The sequence below is a fragment of the Leguminivora glycinivorella genome, chromosome 18 (genome assembly GCF_023078275.1).
Source record: "Leguminivora glycinivorella isolate SPB_JAAS2020 chromosome 18, LegGlyc_1.1, whole genome shotgun sequence".
Lineage (NCBI taxonomy): Eukaryota > Metazoa > Arthropoda > Insecta > Lepidoptera > Tortricidae > Leguminivora > Leguminivora glycinivorella.
This window is the reverse complement of record NC_062988.1, coordinates 3,636,112-3,654,581: the sequence shown is the minus strand read 5'-3', so window position 1 is coordinate 3,654,581 and position 18,470 is coordinate 3,636,112. Positions and strand designations below refer to the sequence as shown.

Sequence of the window (18,470 nt, the reverse complement as noted above, 5' to 3'; positions counted from 1 at the left end):
CGCAGTTCAGTCGTTCAATAAGCGATTGTTTCGTACCAATATTTTTGAAGTTCACGTAATTTTTTTTTACATTTCTAAAAATGTATGCGAATTGGATGGTCACTTTAATTATAATTTACTTACCAATTTTTTTTTTACAATAACAACAACACACAACAAGTGTCTATTTGTCATTACTAGCAATAAATAAAAATTTGACACACGGACCGACAGACAGACGGACAAAGCGGCACCATGGTTCCTTTTGTACCTGTTTGGTATACGGAACCCTAAAAAGGAGGAACATTGGTTTCTTGTACTAAAACAATAACGATGAATCATCCATTAACATTTTGAAAGTGCATAGGTACCTAATGTTAATGGATAGCAGGTAGGCTTAATCCTGCTCAGGTCCCATTATCGGTCAACATGTCAATTGCTCTGTACAAAGAAGGATGAATTATATAAGACTAGCTTTTACCCGCGGCTTCGCTCGTGCAAAGAAACAAAAAGTAGCCTATGCCACTCTCCATCCCTTCAATAACCTCCACTTAAAAAAATCACGTCAATTCGTCGCTCCGTTTTGCTGTGAAAGAAGGACAAACAAACACACACACACTTTCCCATTTATAATGTTAGTAGAGATTTACAATCTTAGTACTAAAAATCGTACCTCAATTATTTAAGAAAATAATTTGCTATTTTCCTACGACTGTAACAGTCAAATCAGCTTCTTTTTAAAAACTGTCAAAACGATTTGCTAATATGGAATGAATATGAAATCGTGAGGAGTGACGTCACGGTCAACTCATTGACATTTTATCTTTCTCTTTGACTTATTAAATAAAAATTATGTTTCAAAATAACTATACTGTCCATATTTTTCTTCTAACTATTTGGTGCTTTATTTTGAGCACTGTACAAAATATTTTATTTTAAATATAGGAAAGTAACCTATTCTTGGGAAGTGCATTAAGTGAGATATTGGGGATTTTATTTCAAAAGTGTTGCATGTTTTTTTTTTTAGAAAAAGCATAATTTAAAATGTCTAATAAATATAGTCAAATAATAAATAGGTACTTTACCTAATGATAAAGTGTCCCGTGAGATGGTCCCTTTCCTCCTGTGGGTGCCGTAGAAGTCGACTGCTGCATATGGGTACCATTGTAGTGTGGGCAATGGGCTGGCAATCCGTCCCTGCAATATTTATTTATTTATTTGAAAACATATTTCAATGAAATTGTCATGAAACTCACAATTTCGTTTTATTTCAACGTATTGCCTAGAGTGGAACTGAAACTTGAGTATAATATAGATGTGAGTTTATGTATGTATGTATGTTAAAGTTATAAACATTATTAATATAACGCTAAAAATATGAATTAATTTCGTTACATATAATTAAGGTGTATGAGAAAACTTAATTAATTTAAATTGAAGGAAATATTGACAAGTGGTCGAATAACAACCTAATTTTGCCAGAATTTTTGTCACAGGAGGAAAACACTTCAACAGATTACATTTTAGCGTGACCAATTTTAATATATTAGCTACCTACATTAATTTGGATATCATCAAGGTTTTAGATACACTTCTTACTAGGTAATTATATAACGCTTTTTGTAAATTTGTGAATCATTACAGTCTTTAGGTGATGATCGTTATAGTATTTTATACAATCGTGATATAATACAAAGCTTTTCGCAAATAGTACGGTACGAGAGTGAAAAGATTAATTATATTACTATTGTATACAATTTTCTACGAGTCATCATCTTCATCATCAATGGACGGAAATACCATCATTCATGCAAGTTAAAATTAATGTTAATAGAGTCGTTCACCGTTGTATCAACATCGAATTACCTAGCAACCAATTGTTTGTAATAACCGTCTCTGATTGGCCGATAACGCGACAGATAAAAAAAATGTGTTTCAGATGCAAGAAATATTGCGAGGTATCGCAAATTAGTATAGAAATTGTATGAAGTTCTATTTTTGAAATTATTACAGTTAAATAAAGTCAACTATAATGAGCTTATTATAATTGAGTCGGAACTGCCATAGAGTATCCAACACTGAAAAGTTAGCACTTATAGTTTAGTCTGTGGTGTCCTAATTGACAGATTACAGTCGACAAGTAGAAAAAGTTTATTTCAGTATCAATATTCAATTTAAAGTAGTGTCTAATAAAAATACTTTAAATACTTCAAGTTAACATATTGCTTACCAATTCAGGCCCCGTAGCCGAATGGTATTTCTACGACGCGAAACGAAAACGAAACACCGCGAAATGTAGTCTGGTTCTGTCGCGCCAATACGCAAGAGTGATAGAGATAGGTTTCTACGAGCGTTTCGTTTCGTGAGCGTTTGTGGATTCGGCTACGCACGCTGAAATAACGAAAAAAAAATTGGCTGACGCGATGCTGCTCATTTCTAAGGAACAGCCATTTTTTTGTGATTTCTGCGTTGGTTGTTACGACCTTAAATATCACTATCCAAAGTTTGATTAGAACTAGAGATGGGCCGAATATTCGGTATTCGGCATATTCGGCAAGTTTTTCAATGTACGTATTCGGCTGAATAGTTCGGTTATATTACCAAATATTTACCGAATAAACAAAGGAAATAAATAGCGTAAGTTTTTTCGTAATTCGTCGGATAATGACATCCTATTTCAGAATTCTAAGAAACCACCAAAGTGAGTTAAAATGCGTTAAAATATAAGTACCTAAAATAATTAATTAATTATGTTAAAAATTAAAATAACGTAGCTTAATATACAAAACCAAATTTTTCTTATGCACTAAATTATAGGAACATTAAGGGTTAGTACCCATTACTTACCAATCATTGAAAAGTCAGGATACTTTTACAGGTTAATTTTTAACTCTAAGTCAGGATTTAAAATATGGCGGAACCGAATATTCAGCCGAATGTTTGGTTCGGTAACAGCTGAACCGAATGTTCGGCCGAATATTCGTATTCGGCAAAGTCCGTATATTTGGCCCATCTCTAGTTAGAACTTACAAAATCACGCTGTATAATTATGTCTATAAACATAACCAGGTGCGTAGCCAAATGCACAGACGCTCTCGATAATATCTGATTCGTATAAAACTTTATCAGGGAAGACGGGTATAGATTATCGCCAACATGGGGACCAGTGATTCAAATGTTCAAACCAAAAGATCTATCTTCGGACCAGTGCGTGGATATTGTGAGTGCTGTGTGTCGTGCGGTGGGAAATAAACATTAACTAAAAGCGGGTAGATTATATTTATTTGTCTAACTCGAACATTTATATAAATTAATATCGGGTAGTTTTGTGGTGTTTACATCTTCATTGACACTTTGCTGGGACGTCAGTCTTCCGCGACCACGGCCAGTGCAACCTGGCCGAAACGTTGGGAAAAAGGTAAAAACATGTTAATTAATCGCGTTCGACCTGTATGTGACTTTAAATATCTGATTCGTAGCTATTTATCTCTATCGCTCTTGCGTATTGGCGCGACAGAGCCAGACTGCATTTCTGTCGGCGTCTGGCGTCGACGATTGCCATTCGCTACGCCGGCTGCACGTTCGTGGCCACAAATTGAATGTATCCGGGGACCAATTTCCGGTAAACTATTGGATCAGGCTTTGATACGATATCGCGCAGCCTGCGGCCTTTAGTTATAATTATGCGATGCACTTACCATATCTAAACATGTAATATTACCTTCGGTTAGCGCGATATTTACTCATGAAATACATACATACATACATATACATACATATAAACAAGCCTGTATCCAAGGTAAGGTAAGGACATGAACTACTCAAGTTTCAGTGCCACTCTTGGCAAAAAGGCAAATTGTGACATTGCAGTGACAGGTTGCCAGCCTCTCGCCTACGTCACAATTTAACCCATATCCCACAGTCATCTTCTACGACATCCACGGGAAGAAAGGGGGTGGTGAAATTCTTAACCCCTCACCACATAATACTCATGAAATAAAACTATGGAAATGGATTATATCGGGTATAATGAATTTAAAATGCATCCCGATGTTTACACGTGAATACGTCTCAAACCTTCAAGAAAAGAGCATCCGCCCAACTTAAAGGCCGGCAACGTACCTCCAAACCTTCTGACGTTAAGGGTGTCCATGGGCAGCAGTGATCGCTTACCATCAGGCGACCAGTCTACTCGTACTCCTACAGGCTAATATTGTATAAAAAACAAACTTTCTTTGAGCTTACCGTGGGATTTAGTCAATCTGTTTAGCAATCCATATTATTATAATATTTATTGCTTATTAATTTATTTCATACAATACACTTTACTCGTATTCTAAGAATGGAAAATATTTTAATTTGTATTTTTTCAAGTAGTCACACTACTATTAATATCACAAACATTAATTAATGTGGGTGTCGTAGAAGGCGACTATGGGATATGGGTTAAATTGTGGCGTAGGCGAGAGGCTGGCGACCTGTCACTGCAATGTCACAGTTTCGTTTTCTTTCAACCCCTTATTTGCCAAGAGTGGCACTGAAATTTTAGTAGTTTCATGTGTTCTGCCTATCCCTATATGGGATGCAGGCGTGATTGTATGTATGTATGTATGTATGTATGTACATTAAATAAATATCATTAAAGGGTACAAAGAAAAAGTGACCAAGGCTTCCAAGTGTTCCGAGCTGGAATCGAACCAGGGTCCTCCGTTTACCGTATATATTTAATGTTAAATACATCTCTGGTATTGATAACCTAACCAAAAAATTAAAATTTTGAAAAAAACCCCGACATACTGGACCGATTTTCATGAAACATGGCTAAGAAAACTCCCGACTAATCCATATTTCACAAAAAAAAACTAAATCGAAATCCGTTAATCCGTTCGGGAGCTACGATGCCACAGTTAGACATACACACAGACAGACAAACAGACAGACAGACAGACAGATGCGACAAACTTATAACACGCCGCGTTTTTGCGTCGGGGGTCAAAATAGTACATTACATCAGAGGCTGGGAAAATGAGGATTTCCGGCCAAGTGGGTATATACGGCCGAGCGAGCGTGCGAGCGAGGCCGGATAGGGATACGAGGCCGGGAATCCGTTTTCATGCCGAGGCATGTATAGTGCTTTTCTCAAACATACAATGAAATAAAAAAAAATGCTCTTAAGGACAATATTTTATAAAAAAAAAGTTACTTTGCAGGCCTAGGCCTAAAAAATAATATGAAATCCCTTGACAGTCCTCTCGAGTTGTTGCGCCCAAAAAGCAATACTTCCCAGCCCATTTTAAGGAACGTAAAGACAATATTTCATTGCATGTTTGAGAAGATGACATTTACTTTACAAGTAAAGTACTTACTACATACTCGTACCAGACAGGCGCGACAGATAGATCAACGAAAAAGGTTGTAAATTATACTGCTCAATATTTAAGCTGTTTACAACCGTTAATCCACGCTAGCAAAACCTAAAAGTTGTCAATTATAATCGACCGATACGAAAGATACGCTAAGTGAAGGATTAAAGATAGCGTCGTGACGCTTTTTCGGAGCTAATGCTTGTCACACATGGATTTCTCAATTAATGGACTGATTACGCTTCACTCATAGATACAGGTACTTCCCCTAGTTTATGACATCCTCAACGTCATTTACGTAACTAACAATTCCTTGCCGGCGTGTTTTATACACCGTGTTTTTTGTTTCCCGTTAAATTCTACACGTCGTTAGGTTCATTAACAGACACCACCATGTATATCACTTTTAGTTAAATTCGCAAAAAAAAATTTCATTTCATAGATAATAAATGAGTATATTAGTGTGAGAGAGATCCTTAAGTATTCTTCAAGTTAGTGTCAACTGGTTGACGGCACATGTCAAAACAAATAACATTAGGAATTGGTAAAGGCTGTCACACACGTGTTCAGTAATTATCTTTATTTTTTTAATAACTCGATAACCGTGAGAGTTAAGACGCTAGTTTCTATTTATTTAGTTACATAATCTTAACAAACATATATAATTACAAAAATACACCAATTACATACTTACAAACTAACACAAAACTACATAAACCAAAAAAAAAAAGAAAAAAAAAACCCAACAGTCTACTCACATAGGCCTAGTAACTTTGCGCGAGGCATTGTTAGAGAAATTAATTGTATTTGATTTAAAGAACCTTCCCTTAAAGTTAACGGAATTCAATAAAAACACGGTGTATTTCCCACTTCATTTTAACCCTTCATTTGAAGGTTGCTTCAAATCAAAGATGAACAGGCACCTTCTGAGCGAGCTCCATCGTAAGCCACCTCGTCACTTCGGCTAGTCTGTGGCCATGTGTCATCATCATCCTCCTTGCGTTATCCCGGCATTTGCTCACGGGAACCTGGGGTCCGCTGTGACAACTAATCCCAAGATTTGGCGTACACACTAGTTTCACGAAAGCGAATTAGTCCGGTTTCCTCACGATGTTTTCCTTCACCGAAAAGCGACTGGCAAATATCAAATGACATTTCGCACATAAGTTCCAAAAAACTAATTGGTACGAGCCGGGGTTCGACCCGCGACCTCTGGATTGAAAGTCGCACGCTCTTACCGCTAGGCCACCAGCGCTTCCGTGGCCTTACAATGTTAATTAGGTTCACTATTATCTCAGAAACTTTTTACGCATATATTTGATTCGTATAATAGTTCTTGGCAGAAGTCAAGTTTGGCAGAAACAACTGACGCAGAATATGCTTTGGCACAAATCATTTCGCAGATTTTTGTAATACCGAATCGTCTGTTGTCATAATGTTGATTGAGCATAATAGTCTTCTAGTCGAACAATACATTTGCAGATAATATTTGTGCATAATATTTAGGCGGCATAAAGTTGTAATTAGCTATTTGATAGCGAGTTGGATGTGTTGGGGATGCAAGATACCTAACACTCCTCCTCGCTTCGCTCGTCGTCGTACCTAACGGTGACTCTGGGGCAGTTTTTCTTTTCTGATAGCGAGTAATAATTCTGCTAATGTAATATTATGCTATAAGATTATTATGGTACAGACAATTATGCTAAACCAAAGTCGACCAAAGTAATGTTCTGTAAAACAATATTCTGCCAAATGTATCTTATGCGTGGTAGTAATAATGCCAACTAAGTTTTCTGCAAAATTACCATTCGACCGAAAGTGTTTCTGCGAAACATGTTATGCGAAGTGTGTTTCGGACTGAAATTATTCTGCCAGATGAGGGTAACACATTACGATACAGGAGCGGAATTGGAAAACTCACGAGTTGGGATACAACATGACTTTCACATATTTGTAGACACGAATTGCTAATTATTATTTGCACATGAGCAATTATTATTTACAAAAGTATTGTACAGTCAACAACACAGCAGTGAACGCAGAAAAATATGTATACATAACTTTATTCCCTGAATACATTAAGGTTTGTACATAATATATATTTTTGGCACTTTGTATTAACAGCTGTGTTCTTGACTGTACATGGTGAATTAATCATTGAATTCATAATTTCTCCATGAAATTTTGCAACTCACTGTACCTATTGTAAAAAGTTTTACGGAACATTATGAAACTGTCGATTTTCAACATTTTTTTACGAACCTGTGTATGGTACCTAGTATTATGCACTAGTGTGATAAAACTCAATTTCCCCATAAATTTTCCGCTTAAACCTCGCTATCGACTTACATATTCTGAAATTATGGTAGACATACAGGCTAAGCGAAGCTTGTGTGGATTACTGTTCTTCTGACGAAGCATGTGGTTACCTTTGTGTTAGGGTATGCATAAAGCATCCGATGTTAATCTCATAAGTCGAATGTAACACCAACTAGATGCGAGTAGGCGTATAATTCTACTTGAAATTGCGGTATCGATCTTATTGAATATATTCTACACTACACAGATTGACTTAGTCCCACGGTAAGCTAGGTGGGTTATGGATAGACCACGATAATACAAAAAAACCGGCCAAGAGCATGTCGGGCCACGCTCAGTGTAGGGTTCCGTAGTTTTCCGTATTTTTCTCAAAAACTACTGAACCTATCAAGTTCAAAACAATTTTCCTAGAAAGTCTTTATAAAGTTCTACTTTTATGATTTTTTTCATATTTTTTAAACATATTGTTCAAAATTTAGAGGGGTGGGGGGACGCACTTTTTTTTCCTTTAGGAGCGATTATTTCCGAAAATATTAATGTTATCAAAAAACGATCTTAGTAAACTCTTATTCATTTTTAAATACCTATCCAACAATATATCACATGTTGGGGTTGGAACGAAAAAAAATATCAGCCCCCACTTTACATGTAGGGGGGGGGGGTACCCTAATAAAACATTTTTTTCCATTTTTTATTTTTGCACTTTGTTGGCGTGATTGATATACATATTGGTACCAAATTTCAGCTTTCTAGTGCTAACGGTTACTGAGATTATCCGCGGACGGACGGACGGACGGACGGACAGACAGACATGGCGAAACTATAAGGGTTCCTAGTTGACTACGGAACCCTAAAAACATCGGTGACTTAGAACATTCCTTAACGGGGGTGGGCGGCACTTTCAGCGGGGAGCGGGAGTGGCCATACTGTACGATAGTACTCTTTATTATACTGTGCTAATGTTATGCTGCCCGTGTGGTGACGGGTTAAGAATTTCACCACCCCATTTCTTCCCGTGGGTGCCGTAGAAGTCGACTGTGGGATTTAGGTTAAAGTTTGGCGTAGGCGAGAGGCTGGCCACCTGTCACTGCAATGTCACAATTTTCGTTTTCTGTCAACCCTTTAATTGCCAAGAATGGCACTGAGACTTTAGTAGTTTCATGTGCTCTGCCTACCCCTTTATGAAATACAAGCGTGAATGTATGTATGTACTGTTGTTATAAATGGGGAAGTATGCGTGTCTGTTAGTCTGTCCGTCTTTCACGGCAAAACGGAGCGACGAATTGACGTCATTTTTTAATTGGAGTATGGAGTGACATAGTTTACTTTTTGTCTCTTTCTTACCCCCCACTTCCCTAAAACGGGGGTTGGAAGTTTGTTTGGACCATTCCACAATTTTAGAATTTAATGCGAGCGAAGCCGCGGGCAAAAGCTAGTAAAGAATAAAAGCAACTAAGCTGTCGACCTCTCAAAGATAATATTCAGTTTCTCAAGAAAATTAAATATAAAATTTGTTTAACTTGATCCTCACTCATACAGATTAGTCAATATTAACTTCCTTCTCCGCGGCTAAATAGACAATTTCACCTTAATCATTATAATTTTATCTTCAACAAATATTATATTTTTCTTTCTCCTTTGCCATGAAGATATGCTAACACGGGATACTTGCGATTTCATTTTTTGAGGTCTGATATGAGGTCACTGATCTTACATTTAAACTTGAAACATATTTATTTAATTATACTTTAATTTGCAAACGGGACTTAATCGTTTAAGTACCTACTATTACTAAGTTTATGAAACTGTTATTCAGTATGTCTATTGATGTTAGGAACTTACAGATAATCACAGAAGTAGTAGTAGTTAAGTACTGGTATCGTTCAAATTGCTTATCTGCGCCAAAAAAACCCGGCTCATAATTTATTTTCATAAAAAATTACTTGATTATTTCATGGCTTAAATTATGTAGGCATTTTCATTTGTACCGTCACAGACAAACCTTATTATAAGCTTTTATTCAACTTGCCTTGTTAGTGTGTTAGTTTGGGTCAAAACGTAGAAGTTAAATTTGACTCGGTTTCCGATTGAGCTGAAATTTTGCACACATATGTAAATCACGTGCCAATGCAATATTATGGTATCATGGAGCTGAACTGATGATGGAGCAGAAAGGTGGTCATAGGAACTCCGTTATGAAACGTCGTATCCCCATCGATGAACGTCTCGGAGAGCAGTAGAAGACTGTTGAAAGAAAGGTACAGTCGGCGGTAAAAACTTGTACCAAAAATGACGTTGTAAATCTATTTTAAAGTTAATTTTAACCGCTTATATTATATGATTTTATTATACATGTATTTGACGACCGGTCTGGCTCAGTCGGTAGTGACCCTGCCTGCTAAGCCACGGTCCTGGGTTCGAATCCCGGTAAGGGCATTTATTTGTGTGATGAGCACAGATATTTTGTTCCCGAGTCATGGATGTTTTCTATGTATACTTATATAAGTATGTATTTATCTATTTAAGTATGTATATCGTCGCTTAGCACCCATAGTACAAGCTTTGCTTAGTTTGGGGCTAAGTTGATCTGTGTAAGGTGTCCCCAATATTTATTTATTTATTGTATTTGATTACATTATAAATTAATAAAGTACACACCATAACTTCAAGGAACAATAAAAAATTAATAACGTGCCAAATAAGATAAACAAAAAAATGCAACGTGAAACGGAGGATAATGAAAAGTTCCTTTGCTTCACACCCTTACTTCAAAGGAAGACTTCCTGTATTGGTATATATTTTATATCACCATCATATTACTACGTGCACTTCAGCTCCTTCGTTGTGCGCGTGCCGCGCAGCCGCTGCAGGACACCATCGCGAGCGCAGACTTCTGGCCGAAAGGTGTGGTTTTTCGGCGGTTCCGGGCAACCTGCCAAATCCCACACCGGGGCAAACGACGCAACAGACCCACGCTGTTTAATATTATTTCCTTCCATTGTTTAATATTATTTGTAGGATTTTTCGAAATTTTTTTATATCATTCGAATCTAGACCCTAGAGAGATTCTATGACCAAAATTTCAGGTCGCTAGGACAAACTTCAAAAACCGACAAAAAAAAGTCGGCCATTTTGAAAAAAAAAATGGCGGCCTTAAGAACAACGCGCGACGAGCGAGTGACGTAGGCCTGCCTTCACACTGTTGAATGAGCATATGCTACGAGCATCGTCTACGACGTAGCAGTGTCTACGCTCTCGTAGAAAAATAGCTTTAATCATAAATATTTATTTATTTATTTATTTAAACTTTATTGCACAAATTATCAATAAAAAGTACAAATGGCGGACTTAACGCCTTAAGGCATTCTCTACCAGTCAACCATTGGGCAAAACAGAGATAGTTAGTTTGGTGCACAATATTATAGAGCCAGTATGAGATTGTAATGATTAAATACAAGTCGATACCTACTATTATAAAATAAACATACACAAATACAATAAATAAACCTACATATATATTAGTATAATACAAATATATAAATAAAATACACATACATAAATAAATAAATGTACCTAGTGCGAGACATCAAGTAGACTTTAATTTCGAATGTTTGCAAATAAGTGCTTACGCAACTTGCTTTTAAAAGAGAGTTTACTCTGAGCTTGCCTGATAGGCAGAGGGAGGGCATTCCATAGACGAATTGCCTGACAGCTGAACGAGTTGGACAAGAATCCCGTGCGATGAGGGAGGACAGCCAGTTTCAGCGCACGAGAAGGACGCAACTCACAACCCGGCCGAGCCGCTACGAACTGAAAGTTGGTCCTGAGATAATTGGGCGCAGCTGGGTCAAATAGGATCGAATAAAGAACACACAAGATTCGCAATGACCTACGTTCACGAATTGGGAGCCAATTAAGTTTACGGCGAAAAGCGGAGACATGGTCATATTTGCGAAGATTAAAAACGAATCTTATACAGTTATTTAGGAGACGATCAAGCTTGGACAGCGAGGCTTGTGTAATGTTGGTGCAACATACATCAGCGTAGTCAATAATTGGCAGTATCAGCGACTGTACGAGAAGCGTTTTAGTGCTGACCGGTAAAAAATTTTTGTGTCGGTAAAGCGCCCGTAATATGTTTGTCACCTTCTTACTAATGTCTGTTACGAGAGGCTCCCATGTCAAACCACTGTCAATAATGAGACCGAGATTTTTAACCTGTGTTGACAGAGGGATCAACGTGTTCTCGAAGAGAATCGGTGAAATATGAGCCAGATCTGTTGACGCAAGCAAGCGGGGGCTTCCCAAAACAATCGCTTGGCATTTAGTGGGGTTAACGGCAATTCCGAAATCACGGGACCAAATAGAGATGCGGTTAAGATTATCGTTTATTTTGGAGATTGCACCCCCGATATCATTAATACTCGCTTGCGTATAGAATAGAAGAAATATAACATATACATAAATATTTATTCAGTTTCATGCTTTAAGGAAACTAAATTTAATATAAACATGATAGCAAATATAATGCTTTCCATTTAGAAATATTTAATAAGACTTTGCGGTTATTTTGCTTTTATTTTTATAGGGTTTATAATGTGAGACAAGAAAATAATAAATAATAATTTACATTAGGGAAATAATAGTTTTTTTTCCTTTATACGACATAAATCGCATACCTATACGAAAGCCTTCAAACAAATAAGTCACGTTTGACTCTGATATATCCGATCCAAATCGTATTGAAATCTAACTTTGTTAAAAATTAGTTCGAATCAGGCCAACAGTCTCTGACATGTAGCTTTTGCCCGCAGCTTCACTTGCGTTAGAAAGAGATACAAAGTAGCATATTTCACTCTCCATCTATTCAACTACCTCCACTTAAAAAATCAGATCAATTCGTCGCTCTGTTTTACCGTGAAAAACGGACAAACAAACAGACACACACACTTTCCCATTTATAATATTAGTATGGATATTGACATGGTCGCGGTGTTCATAAAAATCTACATAAAGCTAATTTTATCAAGACAAACCCATTTCAGCCTATAGTTTTTTAGTTCTCGGGGGCCGATTTTTGAATTGATTCGATTTCGTGAATTTTGTTCAATAATATCTTCACTACTAGGGATTTAAATTCTACTAATAGGATAAAAAACGAGTGGTCATACTGGTCATTACCACTAGATTTAACATTACTAGCCGTCCTTTTTCAAAAATAGCATTACATCGTTTTCCACAGAGTTTCGAACGACGAATTCATGCGTCTGAGATTCAAAAATCTGTTCCTCGGACTTGGAAAATAGTAGTATTTTTTAAATTATTATAGTTCATTTGAAGCTCTTTAACGTTTTTTGTTTTGCATTTCCATACGTAATTGGGTGCCAAATGGCTTTGCTAGCAGGCCTACGTCACTCGCTCGCGGTCGCGCGTTAAGTACCTACACGCTGACCGTTCATTCGAATGAACAAGCGGCCGAAGGGTGCTACGCGCCCGCCTGTGTAATCGCGTGGCACGTAAGGTACATTAGGGTAATTCCGAAAGTCGTCTAATTTCGAAAGTCGCACAAAAATCACCATCACTTCCATCCTATCAAGATTCCTCTTTCAGAATTACCAGAGCATTTCTGTCATTCGGAATTACCCTAATTCACCTTACCTAGTACCTACTATTCTTCTGAGTTTTACGTAGTAACTTATTAGTAGGTATTAGTTAAATAAAGAGTTGGTATTTGTCATTTTGCGGGCAAGTGAAGGATCTGTTACGTTAGTAACTTATTATTATACACGGTGTAAGATGAGGAAACTGAATCATTTTAATTAGAAGAGTAAAATGTCGTATAAACTTTTCTGGATTTCGCCTACTTTCAAAGTTATAAGCATTTAAAAGAAATCAATTACTTATTATTTCTCAGAATAAAACGCTGTTTTGATGGCGATGATATCGTTATTGGGCATAATCTAACTGTAGGCCTAGCACATGATGGCCGCGGGAGTATGTCGCCGCGAGATAGATGACACGTCTTTGTCTAATTGTATTAATGGCATAAGGACAGGTAGTCTATCTCGCGGCGACATACTCTCGCGGCCATCATGTGCTAGGCCTGCTATCCTCGTTGATATACAGGGTGCCCGGTAATCAATGGACAACCTTTTATCCACCAAGAGGGCACCTTATACTGGTCCAGAAAATCGACTCGATTTTCACACTTTTTAAAATTTCAATGGATATTAATGGATATTTTTAACCACCAAGAGGGCACCTCTCGGGCACCTCATAGTGGTCCAGAAAACCGACATTAAGGTTTAGTAAAAGTGACCTGGTTTTCGAGATTTTCACACTTTTTAAAATTTTAGGTAGTATTAAAATTTTAAAAGTGTGAAAATCTCGAAAACCAGGAGACAGGCCTTTTAACCACCAAGAGGGCACCTTATACTGGTCAAAATAAGATTAAGTAAAAGTCGCCTGGTTTTCGAGATTTTCACAATTTTAAAAATTTTAATACTACCTAAAATTTTAAAAAGTGTGAAAATCTCGAAAACCAGGAGACTTTTACTAGACCTAAAAGTCGATTTTCTGGACCAGTATAAGGTGCCCTCTTGGTGGTTAAAAGGTTGTCCATTAATTACCGGGCACCCGGTATATAAAAAAAGTAACTTGTGACTGATTGCAAACAGTATTTTTTTCAGAAAAAAATATTTATTTTTTATTTTAAGTGCCAGTTTTACGAATAACATTAACTTTTTACGTGAAAATACATCTAAAAAGACCGAAAAAAAATTACACAAAAAAAATTGGCAAAATTTGCTCGACGTTATACAACATTTTATCTTTATTTTGCCCTCAGAAACGCGTTAAAATCTTTCGGTTTCCTCATGTTACACCGTGTATGCTCTGAATCTGTGAAATTAATTTTGTAGGCACACAATCAGTAGATAATAAGACTTAGTGCAGACTGGTCATGGTCAGGGGCGGCTCACTCCGCGATTTTTTCGCTGAGCTACAAGTACGGCCGCGAATTCACCGCCCATTCAGTGGTGACAACCTTAGCGCCGCGCATTAGACTTCAATGTCGGCTGCTCGCGTGCGGTCCGTTTGTTATAAGATTTTTCCCCTCACTAGCTCGGAAACACGTGTTTTGTCCTTTAATACCAGCGGGTAAAAACGCATTTTATCCACTAGTGGGTAAAGTAATTTGACCTTGAATAAAGTCAAATTAACTGCTTTAAAATTGATAAAAGTAGGTGAATCTAGTAATAAAGATGATTTACCTCCTGTGGAACTACTGAAAGCAGTGATAAACGCATTTTTTGCGTTGTAGTTTCCTCGCTATAGTGAGGGGAAAAGTTTTGTGTTACACTCGTGTGCAAATGTATTTTACTTCTCGTGTGTTGAAAAACTCGCAAGTTCAGGATTCTATTCTCGAACCACTCGCTTCGCTCGTGGTTCAACTATAGAATCCTTTCACTTGCTCGTTTTTCAATTCCACACTCGGCGTTAAAATACAACTTTGCCCCCTTGTATAACAAATAACTATTAGAATGGCGGCATTTTGTGAACATCAAAGGAGTGAGCCTTCTGTACTTGTACTATGATATATTCTGTGTCATGGTGTCATTTGAAATGTATTTGTATTGTTGCAGGCAGGATGCAGTCCATCGCGAGGATCGCCATGTCCATGATTCTGGTGTCATCGGCGTTTGCCGCCTACCGTGAGTTGTAGCAATTATCCATACTAATCCGGAGCGACGAATTGATGTGATTTTTTAAGTGGAGATAGTTGAAATCTCCACTCCAAAATCTCCACTTAAAAAATCACGTTAATTCGTCACTCCGTTTTGCCGTGAAAGACGGACAAACAAACAGACACATAAACTTCCCCATTTATAATATTAGTAGCTTTTGCCCGCGGCTTCGCTGGCGTTAGAAGGAGACAAAAAGTAGCCTACGTCACTTTTCATCCCTTCAACTATCTCCACTTAAAAATCACAATTCGTCGCTCCGTTTTGCCGTGAAGGACGGACGAACAAACAGACACATACACTTTCCCATTTATAATATTAGTACGGATAATATTAGTATGGTATACTTACATCATACTAAGAATCGTACCTCGATTTTTAGCGCCATCTATTAAATACTATCGTAACTACACTGATAATTCCAACATTTTTTTTTCAAAATGTGTATTGACGTGATATTAAGATTTTAAAATAAAGAAATATGTCATTTGTTCATATAAAAAATATAAACACGCAAAAATGTTTGGGAAAAATATGATTTTGGCCACTTTCAGACTGCGAAACAGCGCCACCTAGTTTTAAGCCTATTAGCCATACATTCAGAGGTACGCTTTTTTGTATGGGCTTTGTCAATTCAATATTAAATCATTCTTGCTAATAACTATTGGTAGACTCATACATTTTAAATGTAAGTAACGTTCAGTTCTTAAGCTCTCCTAATCTTAACATCCGATCACGAGGTCAGAATCCTAAATGACATGCAACATTACCTTCCTTGTGTAGACAAGGTGTCAATCGTTCACACTCTATAGCGTATCGTTGATGTAATTCTTCAGTGTTATTGGGAAAGAGTCAGTTTCGTTTCGTTTGCTATTATTTATATCGTCTACGCAATCACCGATAGCATGGTCGCGCGATAAACGATAGATGAGCATTTCTTTTTTTTGACACTTTTATAAAATGTGATATTTTTGAAAAAAAATATGCAATTTCTACTCAGAATCATTAGCTGTTTCAATCTTGCGGGCCGATTTTTGAATCTCACGCGGTCGAATTCAGAAAATTGTCACTGAAAATAATAGGCAAGTCACCGTTTTCAACCGGTATTTTAGTGACAAAATCCCGTATGCGAGATTCAAAAATCGCCCTCCTAGTAGTTTAAAAAATTGTCCCATACGATTTTTTCTTATTTTGTTACCATTTTCCGTACATATGTTGTGTGCGGTAACAAAAGAGGAAAGTAACAAAAATGTATGGAAATTCTGGGACACTTTTTGTCTCCCAGTGAGATTGAAAGTACTTGGGATTCTGAGTACAATTGACCTAAAATTCCCTAAAAAAACAAAATTAAAAAAATTGCAAAAAAAACAAATGCTCAGATATCAGGCCGTACCTATCGCACTTACAAATAGTGCGAAAGGGACGGCCTGATGTTATATCATTTATCGCGCGACTATTCTTGGCTGCCTGGAGGCTACAAAAACCGTCCAGGGTGGCTAGCCGAATGGCACAATCGCTCACGAAACGCTCACGAAACGAAGCGCTAGTAGATATCTATCTCTATCGCGCTTGCGTATTGGCGCGACAGAGCCAGCGGCGTATCGCTTTCGTTTGGCGTCGGAGAAATGCCATTCGGCTACGGGGCCTGGTGCCATAGCCAAATGGCATTTCTGCGACGCGAAAAAAAACGAAACGCCGCGAAAGGTAGTTTGGCTCTGTCGCGCCAATACGCAAGAGCGATTGAGATAGATATCTACGAGCGTTTTGTTTCGTGAGCGTTACCCTGTTATTTTTATGGCCTACATGTCACAAGTACAGATTAAACCGGGAGGCCGTAAGCCGATTTTATTGATCCGATATTAATCTGTATTAGTTTCTTCGGTAAATATTCACGTTCAAGATAATTCGGATTAAGGAAGTAGGTAAGTATATACTTATAAGGAAGAGAGGGAAAGTTATAAATAATAGAATAGGTCCACCGCAGCCAAATAGCACTAGACCCTACTCATAGTGTTGTGTTCCTGCTGGTGAGTAAGGCTGCCAGAGCTCAACGAGGGTGCGGTGTGCTGATGACGGGAGGACTTACGGAACTAACTTGTTCCGTCTATTGTCCGTCGTCCGTCGGCAACCCGAACCCTCCTTAGAACTTGTACACTCCTTTTTGCTGTGTACTTAACACAGCAAAAGGGAATCTACAAGTTTCTAATGGGGTGGCAACGCGCATGTGACACTGTTTGAGTTGCATGCGTCCATAGGTTACGGTGACCGCTTTACATCAGGCGGGCCGTATGCTTGTTTGCCACCGACGTAGTATTAAAAAAAAAAACCGGCCAAGAGCGTGTCGGGCCACGCTCAGTGTAGGGTTCCGTAGTTTTCCGTATTTTTCTCAAAAACTACTGAACCTATCAAGTTCAAAACAATTTTCCTAGAAAGTATTCATAAAGTTCTACTTTTGTGATTTTTTTCATATTTTTTAAACATATGGTTCAAAAGTTAGAGGGGGGGGGACGCACTTTTTTTTCCTTTAGGAGCGATTATTTCCGAAACTATTAATATTATCAAAAAACGATATTAGTAAACCCTTATTCAATTTTTAATACCTATCCAACGATATATCACACGTTGGGGTTGGAATGAAAAAATATCAGCCCCCACTTTACATGTAGGGGGGGTGCCCTAACGAAACATTTTTTTCCACTTTTTATTTTTGCACTTTGTTGGCGTGATTGATATACATATTGGTACCAAATTTCAGCTTTCTAGTGCTAACGGTTACTGAGATTATCCGCGGACGGACGGACGGACGGACGGACGGACGGACGGACGGACGGACGGACGGACGGACGGACGGACGGACGGACGGACGGACAGACAGACATGGCGAAACTATAAGGGTTCCTAGTTGACTACGGAACCCTAAAAAGGTCTTTTTGACTTTCAGCGATGAGGAAAAATCTAGTCAAAGTCTCCCAGATGCCGCCACAAGTCCTTAAAGAATGGCATATACTCGTAAGACGGAATAATTTGACCTGTGCCGCGTTGATAGTAGCCGAGCGGTTTGTAAGAA

At 37.8% G+C, this 18,470-nt stretch overlaps 1 protein-coding gene across 2 annotated transcripts in view; it reads left to right on the top strand.

Moving 5' to 3' along the window:
- Window positions 1-18,470, top strand: part of LOC125236043 (CAPA peptides) — a 56,474-nt gene that overhangs the window by 2,024 nt on the left and 35,980 nt on the right. For both annotated transcript variants that reach the window (XM_048142732.1, XM_048142731.1), the window contains exon 2: window positions 15,305-15,373. In XM_048142732.1, coding sequence (XP_047998689.1) covers window positions 15,310-15,373 — 64 coding nt within the window. In that variant the 5' untranslated portion in view covers window positions 15,305-15,309. The remainder of the gene's footprint in view (window positions 1-15,304; window positions 15,374-18,470) is intronic.